The sequence below is a fragment of the Atractosteus spatula genome, chromosome 13 (genome assembly GCF_055471065.1).
Source record: "Atractosteus spatula isolate fAtrSpa1 chromosome 13, fAtrSpa1.hap1, whole genome shotgun sequence".
Classification (NCBI taxonomy): Eukaryota; Metazoa; Chordata; class Actinopteri; order Semionotiformes; family Lepisosteidae; genus Atractosteus; species Atractosteus spatula.
In genome coordinates, this window is record NC_142718.1 from 16,149,165 (window position 1) to 16,172,024 (window position 22,860).

The 22,860-nt window shown below is 36.3% G+C and overlaps 1 protein-coding gene across 1 annotated transcript in view; it reads left to right on the forward strand.

The window, feature by feature from the left end:
- Positions 1 to 22,860, forward strand: part of stat4 (signal transducer and activator of transcription 4) — a 116,338-nt gene that overhangs the window by 40,997 nt on the left and 52,481 nt on the right. Inside the window, exons 4-7 of the mRNA XM_088930204.1 lie at positions 5,757 to 5,855; positions 10,587 to 10,679; positions 12,897 to 12,975; positions 13,648 to 13,733. Coding sequence (XP_088786330.1) covers positions 5,757 to 5,855; positions 10,587 to 10,679; positions 12,897 to 12,975; positions 13,648 to 13,733 — 357 coding nt within the window. The remainder of the gene's footprint in view (positions 1 to 5,756; positions 5,856 to 10,586; positions 10,680 to 12,896; positions 12,976 to 13,647; positions 13,734 to 22,860) is intronic.

Here is a 22,860-nt window from a genome sequence, read left to right on the forward strand (position 1 = left end):
TCCTACGTATGTGAAACACCTAACCATATAAAGCTTTCAGTGCTTTCTTTGTGTATATCCTAATTGCAACGGGGGGAGGGTGTGTGGGGGAAGGTTTAGGCAGCAATTGAACGAGAACTCTGTTTTCTTCTCGCCTGAAAGAAACATTCACAGCCGAAATATTGTGTTTCCTTTCTTCCCTTTTCAGCAAGGAATAAACCTTGAATTGATCCTTTGCAGCCTATGCATGCTGATGAAGCTCGCTACTTGAAGTCTCGGTTATTGACTGAGAAGACTTTGGAGAACTTTACAACCATTTTTATTTTCTTTATGACGCAGGTTTGAAGTGTGATGACAAATCACACGTATCTCTCCGTCTTTGTTCTCAAAACTGGTTGGTTTTCCTAACTCCAACATCAAAGACTACCGAAACTAAAATTATCCTGCAGCTAGGATCAAAGCTTTCCCCTTCTCTCAACGACAGACTTTTCTACTAAATTCTCTCTATTCATTGTAGGTTTCATTTCACACCTCTCATCACCTATCCTGACTTCACGCTACCTGATTGGCCACTCTACCTGATTGGCCAGTCTGTCTGTCCCCTGCTCCCGCCTCCTGCTCCTCCTCTCTCCCAGCTTTTGTTCTCCCATGCTACATTACCTTTGCTTACTGCCTTGTCTTTCTCACACCTGAAGAAAGCTCCACGGCCGAAATGTTGTGATTTCTTCTCTTTTCAGCATGGAATAAACCTATTACTTGTTCTTTTGCAGCCTGCGCATGCTGACGCATCTGCCCACCTGAACCAGTTCAATTGTAAATATGATGTTTACATTGACGTTTTTATTAATTTTATATATTAAAGTATACTTACATGACTTTCACGATCACTTAAGCGTACGGAGGAGTCAGAGATGCCCCCCCCCCACCCCCCACGGACAGACTGATAAAGCAATTTGGAAGGGTTAACTATCCAGCCATTGCAAATAAACTTTTTTTTCTCCTGATCATAACTGTAACAAATTGTCATGCTTCACTTACTTGTGTAACAATCATGACGTTTCCGAAATATGAAGCTTCTTAATTTTTGAAGAATTTGCTACCAATAAGTTGAGTTGAGTCTTAGCGCCACTAACAATATTAATTTATTGATATAGGTATATGTATCTATATGGTATTAATTTTATATATCCCAGTATTTGAATGTTCAATTCACAATCCCTCCAGACAGACAAAGGTGATAAAGGTGTTTAAAACTCAAAGGGGTGCCTGTCAGCGCAATTTAAATTAATGAGAGGCTATGAACAGCAACATCACCTGTGTCGATGTTAGTGGTTTTATAATAAATAATATAATAATTATTATTGTTAACAATCATTATAATGAACAAATAAAATAATAAATTGAATTCCAAAAAGATTACAGAACATCTTATTTTTCTGTTTCTACTTAATGGAGCAAATATAAAGTCAAATCGGTCAGGATCTCCGAGTTTAACAAGTGTCAAAAACATTTCGCATAACAAAACCGTGAAAGAAGCAGACCTTAAATTTAGAGCAGATTATCTCTGTAGGTGGCCAAACAGTTCAATAAAATAAGCTGCAATACAGTCAGGCAGACAGATTTTAAATTCTTCAAGAAAAAATAGCTCTTTAAGTTTTGTCAAAATCAGATGCTTTGCAAGCAGTACATGACTTCTCAAAAGATACCAGTTTCCCTCATCCAAACAAAGGTTGGATTTTTTTTATAATTCCAAATCTTGGATGATATGCCTGAGGGATTCATTCATAGAGTACTCCAGACAAAAGGGTTGCTGGGCACAATGTGATCATGACATGCAGGTGTGAAGTAGAGTTAACAGCTACTGTTATAAAAGGTTTTGGATTTGGGTTAAGATTTGTATCTGTTGTAACTGTTAATACAATGGTGAATATAATTGAGGTTCTACTGTTTCAAGTTTAAGTTTTTAAAGTCATGCTAGTCATGCTAAGTTAGGGAGGGACATGTCATTGTTTCTTATTTTTGAAGTTCTTTAAAAAATGTTTAAAAAATCAGCTTCCCACTTTCACCTTGCCGTAACCATAGTGGGGACTTAGCATATTTGGGGGCATGTTCAGGATCTTTGATCTGTTTTGTGGAGTTGAATTTTTTCCATGATTCACACGTGCACTTGGGGTTGTTATAGTTTTTTGTGTTCTCTTGTATTACAGGTATTACGGTACTACAGTCTGTATTATGTGTAACTGTGGTGTCCATCGTTTAGAGGATTTTACTCTGCGCCTGACTTTGGAGCAGTCTGAGAAATGTTGCAATGCAGATGTTTAATCCATAGTGGGTTTTAGTCTCTCTGCTTACTGGAGACATATCAGATGTTAAATTGAGGAAGGGATACAACTTCAACGACCCAGACAGACAAAGGTGATAAAGGTGATAAAAATCCATTCAAAAGGGTGCAGTGTATAAACACAAACTCTGCTAACAGAGCCGCTTGTAAGAGCAAGATTACTTGAGAGCTGCAGTACAATCAGACAGATTTTAAATTATTAAAGCAACTTTAGCTGTTTGTCAAATTCTCCTACTGTGCACAGTACACAACTTCTGAAAAGGTATCTTTTTCTCTCGTGCAAACTCATCAAAGGTTTAATTTTTATAAGTCCGAAACTTGGATGATATGCCTCAGAGACTCATTCATAGTATAATCAAAACACCCCCCCAACATGCGAATCCACAGATATACTGAAACGGTAGCATACTGTACATGGCAATGAATGACAGTGTGTTTGTATACTGTATAAATATACTGTATATACAGTATGATACCGTTTGCCACTACAGTACAGTATGTGTGAAATATTTTCTTAATCAAAATTTAAAATTACATTTCTTGATGTTGAAATTTGTATTAAGACAAAATATAGATTTTCTTAATGTGGATGTAAACCTGAAAGAGGCATATCATGTTCACAACAAGCTATAATAATAAACTATTTCTATACATCCAACTATGTAGCTCTTCAGTTTACAGTTTGTCCATGGTCATTCGTTATTAATATTATTAATAATATATTCCCTATTGCATTTAAATTGGAATGTTTTTACATATATAAAAAGAGGTGATACACAACATGTCTCCTCTATAACTCTTCAGTTTACAGAAAAATTCCCACATAGCCACACAACATTGTCACAACATAGTAAACACTAGCTCACTTAAAGGTGTAACACGTCTGTCTTCACAATCATGGTACAGTTTCAACATATTGATATGAAACTAAAACTGATCTCTGGTTACTGGCAATTGTAAAAATAACCCTTCTTCCCTCCTTTGTTTAACTTAAAGAATTCCATGAAGAAATCCTTAATCACAAAACCATCACTTATAATAATTCATCCAGATACACACACTCATGCCGGAGCCAATTTTGCCAGAAACAACCCAGTAAGTCTTTGGACTGCGCCGTACTGTACAGTACAATATACAGTTTAAAGTTTTCATTTAAAGTAAAATTGTTTGCTGATTAATGGCTACTGAAATTTGGATTAAGACAAAATATAGATTTTCTCAATTCGGATGTAAACCTGAAAGAGGCACATTGCGTTTACAATAAGCTATAATAGTGGACTGATTTTATATATTAAGCTATGTAAGAAACAAAGCAAAAGTAATTCTCTGATCAGGCTTTGAATTGCCTCGGTGCAGCATGCTACATTACAGTACATGAACGTTACATTTTCCATTACCACTGTAAGGACAATAAAAATGTCATATTAAAATTACTATAAAATAATTATAGTGGTATTAAATCAGTTCAAGTAGGTAGCTGCGTCAGTATGCATAGCCTGCAAAGGAACAGGTAATGGGTTTATTCCATGCTGAAGAGAAAAGAAAGGAAAAACAACATTTCGGCTGTGTAGCCTTCTTCAGGTGTCAGGTATTAAATCAGTACAATAAACTGATTTTTCACACAGGGCCATGTAGGTTTCGATTTTTTTTCCCTTAATAATAAAAACCTTCATTTAAAAACTGCATTTTGTGTTTACTTGTGTTATCTTTGTCTAATATTTCAATTTGTTTGATGATCTGAAACATTTCAGTGTGACAAACATGCAAAAAAATAAGAAATCAGGAAGGGGGCAAACACTTTTTCACACCACTGTATATATATTGCTTTGTTTATAGTAGATACTGTAGTACTAGTAATGATGCTATATACAGTAATTTGGAAAAGACAGATTATTGGCTTTCAAATAAGAATCTCCCTTTTCATTTTGGGACTAATAGTTACTGGCCAGATTTCACACATAGTCTTTTAAAGGGTCCCATGCTATATTTACAAGACGGCACTGAGAACCAATGTGTTACAAGGAGACAGACAAAATTCTGCTGTAGCTGCTAGTTGTGCTTCTGTTCGGTCCCAGTGGACATGTCTTCTGTTTGCATGGGTGCAGAATGGCTATTTAACCACAAAGAAATCCCCACTTCCCATATATATTGATATCACCTTTTAGTTGAAGTTGAACAATATAAGCAGGAAATAGATATTTCTATATACATCCCCTCCTCCTAGCTTTAATTCAGATCTATGAAGTTAGATCACAAACTGCACAGGAACTTACTGCATTCGTGAGTGTGTGAGTGCTTTTTTTTTTGCTGGTGCTGCTTTCATTTCTGAGAAATCGCATGTTATGATTTTGGGGCGTGACGCCACTCAGCCCCCCTACAACAGGGCAGGATAACTGAATCGGTCTGATTCGTTAGTGCTGCATTTGTGCTGGTTTGTGCCATTGAAAGTAGCTTCCCAGCTGCTTTTGTTTCTGAGATACAGCACCTTCTTTTATAGAGGTACTGTATGATGTCACTCAGCCCCCACAATGGCACAAGAGAACCAAACTGGTCTTATTCGTTTGTGCTCTGTTTGTGCTGGTATGTGCCATTGAAGGTAGCTTCCCAGCTGCTTTCCTTTCTGAGATATAGAGCCTTGCTTTTCGGGTAATCATGTGACCAGGTATGGCGAACTTGACTGCTAATAACACTGTCTGGTAAGTTCAAGCACCCAGTTACTGAATGTTAGGATAAGAATGTCATCAAATTTGTTTCTCTGTTTGCCCAGTGTGATTATTTAAACCTGGTCAGACAGGGTTTGTAAAATCCAGATATAGTTCAGACAATTTGTCGTTTATTTAATATCATAGATCTGGGCAAAAGGAATAAGGAACCCACATTCTAAGCCTCTTTCTATGCTGAAAAAGAATTTGATAGAATGAAATGGAACTTTCTCTTTGCCCCTCTCGAGAAGTTTAATTTGGGCCCAAACTATATTAATCTAATGAAACTATTATATTCCATTCCTCAAGCTGTGGTGGCTACAAATGGTCTCATGTCCAATAGATTTCAGATTGGCAGGGGCACAAGAGAAGGCTGTCCCCTGTCACCCCTCCTTTTTGCTTTGGTCATAGACCCACTTGCCGAGTGTCTCTGGTGTCTTGGTGGGTGAGGAGGAACACAACATCTCCCTTTGTGCCGATGACGTTCGCTTATGTATAACATTTACTTTGTTCAAATGATCAATTCCTGCTATATTGCAATGTATTTCACAATACAGTAATGTTTCTGGTTATAAATTAACCTTTGTGACTGTCTGTGTTTTCAAAACTCAGCTAAAGATAAAGCTTAATATCTTTTCACTTCTATTGTGTTTTATATGTCTAATATTATATAGGACTTTTCTTGAATAGTTCTCATGAATAATATTATATTATTTTTATTCTATATTTTTCAGGTAAAATATAAAACCAATCCTTTACACATGGCTGGTGTGATTGCTAACTGCCTGAGAGAAGAGAGGAGGATCATTGCTACAGCTACTATCCAGGAACAGGTATTTTGGAGTTGATCTTTAAACACAGACTGAATAATCAGTGCCTTTTAGGACAGTTCAACAATAACAAAGAGTAACATTCAACTGGTTAATCAGTCTTTTTATCTAGAATTGGGGTGGTTCTGTAAAAAGGCGGAAATAGCCACCACTCTTAAGGAAATAAAAGGAAAATAACAAAGTAAATGTGAAGAAAATTAAGAATTTTTTATATGGAGATCTTCAATTGTTATTAGTAAAAACATTGGTTGGTGGTATTTAAAATGCTGGATGAAGATAAATAATACTTTAATTAAAAGCATGGTCAATTATATACTCTTAGATGTGGTTATGCGATTTTTAATGTCACACCAAGGACAATGCATGTCTTCATGCTGCTTGTATAATAAAGTTTTTTTTTACCATACGAGAATGAGATAGTTGTGCTATGAATGACTTTCACCAGAATTTAATGCAACCAAGTTTTGTTCAGTTTATTTTGCGTCCAATGGTGGCCAGAAATACATTATGTTTTTTGTTATGTGTTTCACTATATTTTCTGAAGACATACAACGGATGGACTTTGGCATTGCCCTTGAAAATTAGTTGAATCAAGCTACCTCATAATCGTTTCTGTTAAAAAAAGTTATTTAAAAGAAAATGTTCTTTTAGCATGCTACAGGAATTGTAGAACATTCCTTTAAACCAAGGAATGTATCTCCTCTGAATTGATTGCAGAGTAGTATGGAAGCCCGTTTCCGCCAGGGAGTAAAAAAAAACGTGCTGTGGTATCTCGCAATTGCGATTTTATATCTCAGAATTCCGACTTTATATCTCGCAATTGTGACTTTTTATCTCACATTTGCAACTTCAAAATAGTCCACATTTCATTGTCTGTCCTTTTGTTATTGTAACGGATTCGGGTTCTAGGGCTTGTGCCCTCGCCGCTCCCACCCTAGTTCGTGCCTCACTGCATTGGCTCGAACCCAGGTCTTGCCAGCTGAGCTAAAGAACACTTTCTTTAGCCCCACCGGCCAGCATCCCTGTTATGCGCAGGGGAGGGTGGTGCCCTCACCACACTGCAACCAGATCGTACAACCTGTATGTTGTCCGTTCCGTTACATTATATTCATAAATTGTACAGGATCATAGGATCTATAGGCCTGAAGGCTTGTCTTGTACAGTGCCCTGATAAAAATCAAATTAATTACACATATTTTTATGGAATCCCATTTCCGCCAGTGAGGCTTCCATAGTACCCGGATGGAATAGTGGATGATGGGCTTTTTAAAAAAGTTTTTATTTAAACACCAGAAATACAAAAATGGAGACAGAATATGAAAAAGATACAGAAATAGACACTTTACATCCAGAGGAATTCACAATTATAAAAGCTGAAACTTATACTTTTTACATATTTCCATTGTATGTCCTTTTTTACTTAAAAAAGGTCTTCTTTAGCTCAGCTGGCAAGACCTGGGTTCGAGCCAATGCAGTGAGGCATGAACTAGGGTGGGAGCGGCGAGGGGCCCAAGCCCTAGAACCCGAATCTTTTACAATAACAAAAGGACAGACAATGAAATGTGGGCTATTTTGAAGTCGCAAATGTGAGATAAAAAGTCGCAATTGCAAGATATAAAGTCGTAATTCTGAGTTTTTAAGTCACAATTCTGAGTTTTTAAGTCGCAATTCTGAGATATGAAGTTGCAATTCTGAGTTTTTAAGTCGTCCGGCAGAGGAATCCTACTCCGTTGGGCCCCTGAGCAAGGCCCTTAACCCCAACTGCTCCAGGGGCGCCGTACAATGGCTGACCCTGCGCTCTGACCCCAAGCTTCTCTCCCTGTCTGTGTGTCTGTGTCTCATGGAGAAAAGCTGGGGTATGTAAAAAGACGAATTCCTAATGCAAGAAATTGTATAGGGCTAATAAAGAAACATTATTACATTATCATTTATTAATACATAAATTATAAAGCATAACAGTCTGCCTGGATACAGATGGCAGATCTTACTGTGAGGTTTATCAAAATGCAAGGTGTATAATCACGAAGAGATGCAAAACACAAAGAGATACAAGCAAGGAATATGCATTCAGTCTACCAGTCAGCTATACTGTTTCATTAATCAGTCTCATTAATATCACTTCTACATTAGATACTCAGAAGTAATTACATTACTCATATGAATTAAATTGATATCAACTTGTGTTGAGGTAACAATTGAATTCTCGAGATGCAATGTAGAATATTGGGTTTACTTATCCAGATATGGATTCATATTTCCCAGCATGGACACCAAAGATCAGCTGACAGCCTCTGTTGCAGCAACATCCAACTGGCGTCCTCTCGGCATCCTCTGGCTCCCGCCAAACCAGTCCTGGTGCAGGCCGGAGTTGGAAGCAGAGAGGAATCTAAATGCGGCAGGCAGTGCAGTCGTCACTCTCCCAGGGACATACCTGTTGTCCGGCTGACTAGTAAAAAGTATTTATGCACAGAGGATGACCGCAGGTCTGAGCAAGTCATTCTTTAAGAGGAAGAAAATTGGTTTGCTTCTGGTGTAGTGCTACTGCTGAATAAAACTTATTCAGATTGTCGACAAGAGTCCAAATGTATACTTCGGTGATCAAGCGAAGTGTTCACGTTGGCGGCTAGCAAGTTGAATCCTTACATTCGGGCATTCCTGGGGCTGATGCTTTACTGGAACAAGGTTCCAGTCCCTATACAGACAACACTGGCCATCATGTGATTGTCTTTAAGGGTACGCAGAAATGGCCGGAGAAGAAAAGTTCTGAGCCCTGCAGTGTCTTTTTATCCAGAACAAAGACAGGTGATGATTGGTCGAAAGTTTAGCGGGCATTTGAGACCCATGTGGGGTTACCACTCCCTGCAGGTTCCTGATTGGTTGATCAAGGTGAGAGATGAGTGACAATGACCCCTGACATCTAGGACTGCAATCCAGATGTTCCCAAGAGTCTCACAGACAGATAGGTGCCAGGAATGACCATTAATCATGATAGCCAAGCATGGCTGGGCGCATCCCCATTTGGGAGCTGCTCCTTATCGGAGAGAAAACACTTTAAATCAGAAACTGCATGAATAACTTCTATGTGGCTGCACCACAGAGATGAGGAAGAGAGATGGGGCCTCATTTAGGAAAGCACAGCAACACTTAGTTGGAGCCATGTGGTGGCTTCTGTGGTTAAGGATCTGCGCCTGTGGCTGGAAGGTTGCGGGTTCGTATCCCACGGCCGGCAGAGGAATCCTATTCGTTGGGCCCCTGAGCAAGGCCCTTAACCCCCAACTGCTCCACGGGTGCCATATAAATGGCTGACCCTGCGCTCTCACCCCAAGCTTCTCTCCCCGTCTGTGTGTCTCATGGAAAGCAAGTTGGGGTATTTGAAAATACAAATTCCTAATACAAGAAATTGTATATGGCCAAAAATGTGATCTCATCTTATGTTAATTATGTCTTATTAATAAGCATTTCCGCTACAGTAGCAAAGGTTTTGAAACATTGTGTCCAAAATTGTGTGCAGAATTCTGAAATGAAATCTTACGCATTATTTACATTTAGCATAAGCATTCCTTATTTACAATCTACTGTACATTTTAGACTATATATCTTAACTTTCTGTTTGTCTGTTTTATTTTTTATACCGTTGTTTCAAAGAGAGGGATTGTTTTGGGAAAGTATTGGTCAGGAAAAAAAGCTTAATAGTCTGGCTTCTCTCCAAGGTGATAAGCAATAAGAGTCTGTGGTGGTTGGTTATGAACAAGTCTATATAGAATAACAGCAGACTTTTGCAAAATTAGAATGTAAGACTTGCTATACTAGTTGTAGCCTGTATGCATCTCATTAACAATTTGTTTGTGGCTACCAACATTATAATAAAAAATAGAAAATACAGTTTTTCAATAAATTGGGAATGTCTAAAAGCCAATATATGATTTTGAAACATACAGACATACAATGTGTGTTTCTTCTGAATATTTATCCAACTTTTTGTGATTTATCTTATGTACTGTAGTATTCATCTTGCAAAAAGTATTACTGATAAAAGCAATAACACAGGAAGGTGGATTTGAAGATGATTGGATGATATACAGTATATCCTCTTTATTAACAACTCCTCTTGCAGAAATTACATCTCTAAATGCAGTTATTTTTTAAAATCATTAGATAACAGCAAAGACCAATTCAGAATGCAAATGCAATTTTAACTGCTACATACAGTAAAGATGAGCATATAATATATACTATGATACCATGTTACTTTTTGCAAGGTGTCTTACAATTTTTAGAACCTTTCCTCCTGACCAAGATGGCTGAGCATAGATGTCAGCAACAAGACGGCAAATGCCGGCAATTACTGAAACAGAGATCATCTGTGCACCCTGCTCCAGCCCATATAAGCAGAGCACTGAACCTGTAAGATGTACCTTAGACCTGGGAGAAAGCCAGAGTGAGAGCCTGAATGATGAATTGCGAAATGAAACTAAACTGCTGGAATAGAAAAATCACTGTGTAGCACCAAAGCTTACTAAAAGCAAAGGAAATGGTGAGCAGAGCCCTGACCTGGGAGAACTTGAAGTGCTGGGAAAGCAAAACCATTGTGAAAATTACCCACTCCATGGTAAATACTTGCATCATCATTTTCTTTGTCTGAGCCCAGTTTGCCTAGAAATATTTTCCAAACTTAATTTATTCTTGCTAAATATATGTTGGGTTGAACTCAGTTGTCTTTTTGTTATATTTTAGGGGCCACTGGAGAAGTCAATGCAAAACTCAATCATTTTTGAAAGACAGAGGAATCTAGATAACAGAATAGCTGTGATAAGGAGCAGTGTGCAGGTAAGAAAGAAAAACACTCTTGAGAGGCTTATTGAACAAAGGCACTGCTTTGAACCACTGGTTGAGTCCCATAGCCTAGGCAACACTTGACTCTTGAGTTTGAGCTACTTTGTAGTATAGTCCATAGACTATTACCAGGATTCCCTAAGCAATGGCACAAAATTGGCTGAGTGATGATTTTGTACATTTTTTGAATGGTTCCAATCTGTTGAAAACTATTTACTTTTCAAATATATCTACAGCCTTAAAATAGATATTAGGTGGCATTATATGTTTCTAGGATTTTTAACTGAAATTATTTATCATTTAAAAACAGAGTCAGAAAGAAAGCTCAAACGTAATCTGTGGTACTGTATGTCTCAGCGCATTTAACATTGGAACAAAAGTAAAATTGTAAATGAGAGGAGACCATGTGGGCACATCTAGCTCACTTCATGTTTAGTATTGTAGCTAAGGCCAGATAAATAAAATTTACTGAGCAGTTGGTTTGAGGCACACTAGCTCTGACATTGGTTCTTTTAATTCTCTGGCACAGATTTAATCAAAAGATCATTAATCAAACTTGGACAAAGGGGATATTCATTAATGGAACCCAAAATATTATTATTATATTATATTATTACCATCTTCAAAAGTAGGCAATTCCTTTACAGAATACACTAAATCTTTTTTGGTCTTATGTGTACAGTATACAGTCATCATCATTGGTGACCTCAACTGGCATGTCTGACTCGGATATCAACAGTCACCTAATGACTATACTCAGGTTTATGGATCTTTCAAGACACCAAGCTGAGCAGCTAATATAAAATCATGGTTCAAGAAAAAATTCTTAGATTTTCTTTCTGTTATTGCATGCAGCTTATTTGGTTTGGATCTCACATTAGCACCTCTGTTGGTAGCACTGCGGAAGTGTTTTGATGGTGAATGAGTGAACCATGATGACTCAGTAGCCTCCAGCTGTGATATACCTAATTGTAACATTCTGATATATATACCAATTAGCTTACTGTGGACACATATAAGACCACATATAAGATTTGTTAAGCATAGAGAACAGTAGTAAAGCTTGATAAAATGTGAAAAACTATGGAAACACATTTAAGCCTAGAAATAGTAGAAATATATACCATGTAAATTAACCATTGCAAACACTTACAGAGCTCTTACAATGACTCTAGAAAATATGTTCTTATATTTCTGTAATGTTCTTATATTTTTACAACAGAGAAGAGTTTTTGGTCCATATAGCTCTCTTGGGTTTTAGTAACTGATTGATCCAAGAAACATATACAGTAATTCCTTGACAGAAGCCAGGGTATCAGCTTCAGTAGAAGTAGAGTTTATTGTCATATGCCCAAGTGCAATGAAATGCTTATTTGTATGTATGCTCCTATACAAAGACATCAAGGAATTACCAAAAACAAAAACACAGAACAGCGGCAGCAACAACAACAGGTTAAATAATATACATCTTAGAGAAAAAAAACCCTGTGAGCCAGTAGTAAGGGTAGAGTTCAATAATCTGACAACTTGAGGGAAGAAGCTGTCTCTGAGTCTAGACGTTCATGCCTTTATGCTCCTATAACGCTTACCAGAGGGAAAGAGGGAGAAAAGTGAGGAACCAGGATGACTGGTGTCCTTAACAATACTTCCAGCCTTCAACAACATGTCTGGGTAGTTTGTTGAGAACACCCACAGTCCTTTGTGTAAAATAGTGCCTCCTGTTTTCTTTTTTAAGCAAACTTCCTCATAGTTTTCAGTTATGTCCTCTAGTTTGTGTGAATAAGTATATATGTCCTGAGTAGTGAATTATATTCCAAAATTCACTGTTTAAACAAATAAGAAATTAGATTGTTCATAAATTTAATCACTTATTAGATGTAAACACAAATTTATTGCTCTTTGAAAATGCTCTTTTTCTTGTTCGTTTTGGGTGAAAACGGCTGTTTAATTCAAAGAAGGAGGTCCATGAAGTGAAACACATCAGCAATGGCAAGGCTTAAAGCAGAGAGAGAAACTGGGTGAAAACTCCAGTTGAATCATCCAATAGAAATATTATGCCTTTCACTGAAAGACTATTCAGAAATTGTCCTGAGTAGTGAATTATATTCCATTGTGTGTAGTTCAGAACAATGCATTTGATTTTACAATAATTGCAGTTGTAATTTAAAATACTACTAACTTGCTTTTTTTTTACATGCCCTCTATAAACAGATGATTGAGCAGGGAGTGAAGTATTTGGAAGACATGCAGGATGACTTTGACTTCAGATTCAAAACACTGCAAACAAGAGGTGGATTCTGCTTTAGAATTACTGCTTCAATTTTTAATGTATTGATTTTAATTTTCTATAAAGTATTAATCTAACTTAAATAGTCATACAGCTCATGATAAAATCTATACATACAAAACAACTTACAAAACCATAAAATGTTTCTGAACTACCTTTATTTTAAAATTAGTTGTTAATGATTTTTGAAATGCAGTTGTTTTCTAAATCCTAATTTTTAAATAAGGTAAACACATTTTTCCTTACTATGCTTTTTCTTTTCCTAGATTTGTTATTTTAACTCTTACATTTATTTTATGAAAATTGAAAATACAAGGCTTTTGCTTTATATTGAAGCAAAATGAATGTAAAAAAATAAAAACGCTTACAAGGAAGGGATGGGCATTCCATTTGTGATTGAAAACAACCAATCCAGGGATATAATCAAAAACCTTCTGATAAAACAATGACACTGAAAAGCTTTCAAAGGGCATCATGTTCAGATAAGATTCTATACTGTTAATAGCTTCATAAATCTTTCAATTCTTGTTTGCTGGGGACTATGATAATAAATAATAAAGCCTAATGAAGCAATGTTAACCTGAATAATTCAGCCACTAATCTTTCTTGCAGAACAAATAACCAGAGCCAGCTAACAGAGCTAACAGATGTTATCTGGTCACCTTGTATCCTCAGATCCAGCTGAAAGAAACAATCAATATATGAAACAAGAGGTTACTACACTCCAGGAAATGTTGAACAGACTAGACTTCAAGAGAAAGGTAAATATATTTTAAAATAATTACACTTCTAGAAAGACTAGGAATAGACATGTCATTATTAATAATACATTATTACACTTATATAGCTTTTCTAGATACTCAACTCAAAGCACTTTAAGATTAAGATCACTTTATTGGCCATATACATTTTCTCATATTAGGAATTTGTCTTTTAGCATACCCCAACTCGCTCTCCATGAGACACACAGACAGTGGTCAGAGCGCAGGGTCAGCCATTTATATGGCACCCCTAGAGCAGTTGGGGTTAAGGGTCTTGCACAGGAGCCCTATGGAGCAGGATTCATCTGCCGGCCGCGGGATACGAACCGGCAACCTTCTAGCCACAGAGCCACTGCACTGCCCCTATCTTACTTTACAGATAATGGGGACTCCCCTCCACCACCACCAATGTGCACTACCCATCTGGATGATGCAACAGCCGCCATAGTGCGCCAGTACACTCACCACGCATCACACACATCATCCCACAATCAGTGGGGGGGAGAACAGAGTGATGAAGCCAGTTCGTAGATGGGGATTATTAGGAGGCCATGATTGGTAAAGGCCAATGGGAAATTTGGCCAGGATGCCAGGGTAACACCCCAAGTCTTTTCAAGAAACGCTGTGGGATTTTTAATGACCAATAGAGAGTAAGGACCTCAGTTTTACATCTCATCCAAAGGACAACACCTTTTTACAGTATAGTGTCCCCATCACTATACTGGGGCATTATGACCCACACAAATCAAAGGGTGAGTGTCCCCTACTGACAAGTCATTCACACACAGACCTTTGAAATGTTACCTTTTAACTATAGTCAGGTAAGAGATAATTATTAATTTGAAGTTACAGTAAAACATTTAACTACTGAAGACTAACTACTCTATATAGTAGCTCTACACTATAGTAACTAATCAAATAAGTTATATTCCATATGTCTGACTGAAATTAAGAAGTACGTTGGAGAATTTCTTGATGAACTTTTAGCTAATCCTGTGACAGACATATTGACAGACATATTTGGGAATCACCAAAAGCCAATTAGCTCATGACAATATCAAAGAAAGGCCAAAATGCTATAGAACTAAAAAAATGCAATGCAAAATAATACTAAGGGATGATTCTTCATTTCACATTTCCAAACAAAAAACATTGTCTGATTATTTGTTCATCTGACACAGATGAGTTTACATGACATAGAGGGTTTTTGGAACTGAGCAGGCTTCTCCAAAGGGGGATAATGTGTACATTATAGGAGTCTGCAGGGGTTCCATGATCCAAAAACAGCGATAGACCACCCAAACATGCATGTGTAATGTGGTTATAATCTGGCTCTAGGTTGCATATTGTGGCCCAGGGGTCAGCATTTGCCACATACCAGTTATAGACTAAAAAATATATACTTTCTGTTATTTGTGGGATTATGTGAAAAATAATTAACTGTTCAATTAATGTTCTCTTCAAAATGCTAATATATATAGAAATGTGTTAAATTTGTTCACACAATTTATACAAAAACACAAATTGATTGGTTGTTTTCATTCTGATTGTTATAATACTGTTAAAATAACAGTATCATAACAATCAGAATGAAAATGGTTGGAATATTAAATAATAGTCTTTGTACAATAGGGATGAGAGTGTAAAAATAGACATGAAAACGAAGGTAGGCTTCTGTATTGAATGGCCTGAGGCACTACTTCCTCAAAGCTTTCAGGTTGCTCTTCTTCCTCTTACCTGACATACAACATGCATTTCAAAGCGATAGTGTTGCCAGTGACACTACAGCTTCAGAGTTTTTCTTGGGAGCAGTTTTATGGTAGCATCTGAAATTAAGTAAAGTATTGTTCTAAGTAACTGATAATCACAACTAAGACATGTAACAGCATTTTATTTATCTAACAGATTTATCTTAACAGAAAGCAAGTGAGGGTTGGTAGTTTTGCAATCATTGCAATACTTGTGTATTTTCCTTTTAATATAAACAGATTTTACGTATTTTTTTCTTTGAGATGCAAAGAAGACTCAATGTTGTGAACATTAATGTTTCTTACCATTTCCATAAAAGGAATCTGAGACACAAATTAAAAATAATTGCCAGAATTGCTGATCTATTGACTTAGCATCTTGTCTTTCTCTCCTCTCACACTGTCAGTTTGGTTTTCCTACAAATCCCTAACATCATCCACCACAACATGTGCAATAAAAAACAGCTTCTGATGAATAAACATTATAATGTTATATTTGCATATATCTGTTAAAATGTATGTTCACCTATTTCTGTATTTATCCCATTAACTGTATATATACTGTACATGCCACTTAATGCAAATAAAGAAAATAATACAGGAATATCATCACCAAAAATACAGTAATTTTCTGCTTTTAGACCTGTGGTTCTCAAACTGTTTGGACCAAGTACCACCCCTGATCAAACCAAAGCATCCAAGTACCAGCATTGAATAAAAAATCTTTAGATTTCTAAACAAAGGCTAAATTACTTTCTTGGAAAAATATATTTAATGTGTAGCAGAAAAATGACTTTCTTTAACAAAATATATTTACAGATGCTTTCCCCTGGCAATCTACCTGAATGCCCAACTATTTGAGAAGCCTTCCATGAAACCATTTTTGCTATTAATTCATATAAGGGCTCTCTTACTGAATTAATCTGTTTTTCATGTGTACTAATTTTCTGACTATCCTATCAAACCTTCATAGTCTCCCTACCAGAAATGCACCTTATTATTTAAGCCCCTAACTCTCTGCCAAATCTGCTTGAGGTTCACATGTTCTTTTGTAACACCTTTCTGTGATTTATTTATATATCTAAGCTTTTGCAAGTGTTCCTGCATTCCTCTTCTGCACTGTCTAGTCCTGGCTTTTTTCTGTTTGGTTATTTCAAGGTAACACCTGCTCCAATTCTAAAACTATTTGCTCATGTGCATTCTTGTATTTTAAACTGAATTTTAGTTTCAGCCTTATAAAAGCTTAACTTTCTCTCTTTTGTTTCTTGACCTATAGAGCTCTTTAATTGTGAACTTCCCAGCATTTTTACATTGCTCTATTAAATGATCAGGTTACTTGGACATAAAGTTTTCATTGTGTTTGGTATACTACACTTCTTGGACATAATCCAATGTACACCCTGGATATATAGCAGTTCTACTTATATTGAGTTTATTTTCATTTTATTCAATTTTTATTGCGCTATTGTTATGTAACTTTATTTTGTAACTTTTAATTTTGTGATCCCCCCGCGGAGCTTGCAGAAAAGACATTTCATTGTCAGCAATTACTGCTGCACATTGTATTGTTGTGCATCTGATAAATAAATTATTTGATTTTTAAGTTGTTATTACCGATCACTGAATTATTGCAATACTTGACATTGCTTCATTCACCCCCTTTTCTGAATGTCAATGAGAAGCAGAAATAGTGCTGTCTCTTGTGCGATCTTTTTGAAGCTGAAATTTCACTGTTTAAAAAAATAAGAAATTAGATTGTTAATAAATTTAATCACTTATTAGATGTAAACACAAAGTTATTGCTCTTTGAAAATGCTCTTTTTCTTGTTTGTTTTGGGTGAAAACGGCTGTTTAATTCAAAGAAGGACGTCCATGAAGTGAAACACATCAGCAATGGCAAGGCTTAAAGCAGAGAGAGAAACTGGGTGAAAACTCCAGTTGAATCATCCAATAGAAATATTATGCCTTTCACTGAAAGACTATTCAGAAATTGGCAAAACCGAGCACAAAGCAAGAATACTTTTGCAAGGCTCTACAGATGCAGCCGTTCAAAATGCACGGCACGGTAACCTACCCACAAGCCAAGTAAGTGATTGGCTGGCCAAAATGACCGACAGGGGCACTCGTGGTGCATTGGTTGGTGGTGAAAAGATTTAATCATTTAATGTCTTTACTGTGCACATTTTAATCCGCTTAGTTTTGAATATTTATATGGAATTTTAACACTAAAGGGAAATTTTAGTAGCTGAGCATAAAAAGAAGAGGAGCATAATGCATCTGAAGGTCATAAACGATATTAATTTAGGAACATAAACATTACTGTATGTACGTAAACTGTACTGTGTATGGCTGGTCTTGGTAGTTTAAAGAAAAAATACACACCAGTCTTCCATTACTCCCTAAACATTTTAAGCATGAACGTTTTATGAAACGGTACCCAAATATGCGATTGCTGTATAGAATGAATTTTAATTTTAAAAAATTTATTTAACACGAAAATTAAGCTGTTTACATCTTCCGCCTGAGAACAGTCACCCGTTGATATCCAACGCAGAAACACAGCCACTAACTAGCGAAGAGAGGACATTAGCTAGCCAATGTGATAAAGAAATAAATGATTATTTTGTTTATTTCTTTTGCACATTTATTTGAACATTTCCATCGATTGTACAAGCACTTGGAAACTGTCCAATCCCTAGTTCATCAGGCATTTTCTTTTACGCTGCGGGCATTCTCCCGGTCTGGGGCCAGTCTGTGTCTTCTAGGATATAATGCCAGCGGACTCTTGTTTTTATGTCCACTATAACAGACAATCTCCTTTGCTTTTAACCGAGCATTTAATAATTTCCTAAAATGAAAATGATTTACTTTATTTCCCTCACGGGATCAATAAAAGTATCTATCATCTGTCTAAACTGGCTGACACCATCTGACACCCCTCTGATTGGAGAAAAAAGACGTGCTGGTTTGCTATACGTACATACTGTACCAGGAAGAGGATTTCTTTCTATCCGAAACGTGTATTTTTAAAGTTTAAGAAGTAAAAACCTTACAGCGTACACAGATTTCTAAACTGATCAGGATCGTTATCTTTGTCTTATGCATAATAATGTTCACCGCTCTGTCCAGCAAATTAATAATAAACTTTATTTTATATACCGTTTTAAACGAATAAGTAATTAGATTGCTCATGAACCTAATCACTTATTCTACATAAACACAGCGTAATTGCTCTCTGAAAATGCTTTTTCTTTTTATTTAGGCTCAGATTTCAACTATAGATCGTATTATTATAAACTTTCTTGGAAAAATGTCTTTTATGTAAACCATGTTTGCTATTAATTCATTTAGGGCTAGAATATGTTCATTGTCTTCCAATCGAGTCGAGTTGACATTAGAAGCTTGCCACGCCCGGACTGTTACACCAACGCATTGGCATGTTAAAGCGATTTCATTGAGGAGCCTAGCTTTCTTAACTAGTAAGTACTGTACCTCCTTGGTTTTGGAGGGGGGAGGTGTCTTTCGCTGGAAATCTCGCCCCCTTCTACTTCTACTCTAAATACCTGTGAAACCGGTTTAATTCGTCACAGTCAGCACTCCCGCAGAGAGGTGGGTTGTACTCGTTAATGTCTAAGCCGGAACACATCATTATATCTCATTTTGTATTTCTATAAAAAAATCGTTTGCCCAGCCTAACACTATTGTTGTTATTGTTTATATCCTGTAAAGCGCTTTGAGGAGCACAGCTTTCTCACCACTTAGATTACTTTTTGATACCATCCTTACACAAAGCAGAAACTTCTTGTATTTTCTGATGACATACAAGTGGAAAGATTACAGATTTTAATCGTCTTTTTTCTGAACCAGGGAAAATCTGATCATGTTTCTCTATAACAATAATAAAAAAAAATTATTTTACATATCACCTTTAAAAGTGGCATCTCAAAGCAATACAGTAGATGTAAACCACAGATTACAAAGTAAATACCCAGACAAACGCAAACGCGTTTTTAATAAAATGCTTTTATTCATTCAGCAGAGAGAGCGTAAAACCTGGGCGTAACAGCTGTTCCTTTTTCTGATCACTCGCTCTCTGGATAAACGTCTCGCCTGTCCTGTTCTTTGTTTTTCTAATTTGCTGATTATGCCTTCTGCGATCCACTCCTGCCCTCACACCTAAAGAAGACTATTTTAAATTTCTTTGCGCGGTCCATTGTGCAATTAACCCTTGTATGTGCTGTCCTTAAGGTGATATCACATAAAGGTGATAAGTAAAATAATGTTTTTTATTATTGTTATAGAGAAACATGATCAGATTTTCCCCGGTTCAGAAAAAAAGATCTAAAGTATACTAGTTTGTCACTAGTATACTTTTAATACAGTCTTTGCTGTGCTCTTGAGATCCTTGTGATATTTTGAGCTCTGGTTGAATGATAAGTGTCACAGTTTAAATCTCTCTCTCTCTCTCAATTCAATTCAAGGTGCTTTATTAGCATGACAGATGGGTACAGTCAGTGTTGGGTATTTACTTTGCTTTGAGATGCCACTTTTAAAGGTGATATATAAAATCAAGGCTTTAACTTGCTTTAACTACACAAGTCTGAGTTCTTGTGTCTGTCCTATCCGAACCCGAAAGTATCACAATATGTATCTTTATAGCAGGTGGTGTACAGCTTTTTAGTATAGATTACACTTTTCTAAAATGTATTTAAAAAATAAAAACGATTACAATCTAATCTTTCCACGTTTGATCCCAAGATCCCAAGAAAAATAAATCTAAACGGGGAGAAAGCTATGCTGAAAGTTTATTAAGATACTTAGAAGACAAAGATATCAATTTATGTTGCATTTGTCTGATTGTGAATCAAAAAACACATATATTTAAACCCGCTTTTGCGATTTAAATCAAAACGCAATTTAAATCAATATAAATGTTTATATTGTAACGCATAGGTGACTATTCATTGTTATTAAAATGACTTAAATTCGATCATGTTGTGATATTTAGAAATATACATTTGTTTGGTGCGAGTGAAGTTTTATTTAATCTCTGAGCCATACTGATTTTTATGGAAGCCAGTTTCCGCCAGGGAGTAAAAAAAAAACACACTATGGTATTCTCTCCGATGCAGTGCAGTTAAAAACATATCTCTGATGCTGTTCCTAAATGAATATCGTTTATGACCATCAGACGCTTTATGCTCCTTTTCTTTTTTCCAGTGGATTGAACAGGGAGAGGCATTTCATGATGTACTTTTCACTGATGAAACAACAGTGGCTCTGGAACAGTTTTCAACCATGTCGTTTTATAAAAAGGGGAGATATGTACGCGTTACTGAAGCTAAAAGTTTAGCCTTTGTCACTAATGTAACCACTAAATAAAGACATATAGAAATCCCTACGTTACAGACTGTATATGGCTGGTATTGGTAGTTCAAAGAAAAAATACACACCAGTATACCACTTTCTCCCTAAACATTTTAAGCATCAGAGTCTTACATGTGGTTATTTCGGAAACGTTTGTACGTGCTCCTTCTGACCATGTTACTGTTTACTGTTACTGACCATATTAAGTTTAAGTGCCTGTGGGCACTTTTCCTGTCCGTGGGGGGTGGACCGTCTTTCATTAGAAGGTTAGTCTGTTCTACTCTGAGAATGTAGAGGGGGTGGAAAGTAATTCCGTGTCGCATTAACTAACCTCTTCAGTTTATTCCGCCAGACAGTACATGAATATAATTATATCGTTATTAATTTGTTTAGATACGCAATTCCATATTATATTCCCTGTTAATCAAATTCTAAAAGTATGCATTTGTTAGAAAACAAGCGAATTAACAGAAAAGGTTAAAAGACTATCACTTTTCACAAAGTATATAATCCTAATATAAGTCTAAATCCTAATATAAGTCTAAACAGTATCAGCTTTATTTACGGGTTGCAATTTAAAAAAAGTAAAAAACCACACTCAAAATGCAATTTAGAGCTTTCTGGCAAGAGGAGACACCCAAATTAATAATGTAACATGCCACTGTTTGTGCATGAACAAGGTTATACTTGTTCCCCGGCGGAACACATTCCATAAGAATCAGCGCTTTTATATATCGCCTTTAAAGGTGGCTTCTCAAAATGCTTTACAGGATAAAAACAACAATAACAGCAACATCAACAATATTGTATTTCATTGCACTTTGACAGAGTGCTCTTAGAGTTTGATTAATAGGGAATATAATATAAAAATATAGTACTAAAAATAAGATACACTCTACAGACATTCACAACAGCGACTGTCAGAAGATAGGACACAGCGGCTCAGACACCCGCTGAATGGAAAGGGGCACTTTAATGTTCTGTATGGCTAATACTAAAGCCAATACTCATTAAAAACCAGTGTGTGTGTCTCTCTCTGCTGGATGTCCCTCTCACTCTCTACTGAATGAATAAAAGCATTTTATTAAAAACGCGTTTGCGTTTGTCTGGTATTTACTTTGGTCCTTTTAACTGTTTTTCCATCTACTGTATTGCTTTGAGATGCCACTTTTAAAGGTGATATGTAAAATAATGTTTTTTATTATTGTTATAGAGAAACATGATCAGATTTTCCCCGGTTCAGAAAAAAAGATCTAAAGTATACTAGTTTGTCACTCTTCTCATCCCCTCTTTGCTAAATGGCTTTTGAATAGAGTCACATGAAGAGAGAGGTGAAACAGCCCTACACAGCCCTGTCGCAGTACACGAATATAATTATATCTTATTAATTTCTTTAGATACGCGATTCTTTTAATACAGTCTTTGCTTTGCTCTAGAGGATCCTTGTGATATTTCGAGCTCTGGTTGAATGATAAGTGTCGCAGTTTAAATAATTTTCGTAGTTAGAAATTATGAAACGCTCTGTTAAAAGCAAGGGAGTTTTTATGTCCGTTGCAGTAAAAGAAAATGTCTGACAAAGTAGGGCTTGGACAGATTCCAAGTGCATTTTTGCAATTTACGTTGCAACAGACAATGTACAGCGTGTAGTATTCTTGTGTTGCGGTACATGAATATAATTATATCGTTATTAATTTCTTTAGATACGCGATTCCATATTATATTCCCTTTTAATCAAATTCTAAAAGTGTGCTTGTTGACTCCGGTATCACGTTAGTTAAAGACTTCGATGCTTAAAATGTTTAGGGAGAAATGGAATACTGGTGTGTATGTTTTCTTTAAAGTACCGAGACCAGCCATATACTGTATGTTTAAGTTCCAAAATTAATATCGTTTATGGCCTTCACACACGTTACAGTATGCTCCTATTCTTTTTATGCTCAGGTACTAAGATTTCCCTTCAGTGGTAAAATTCCATATAAATATTCAATACTTAAACGGGCACAGTTAAGACA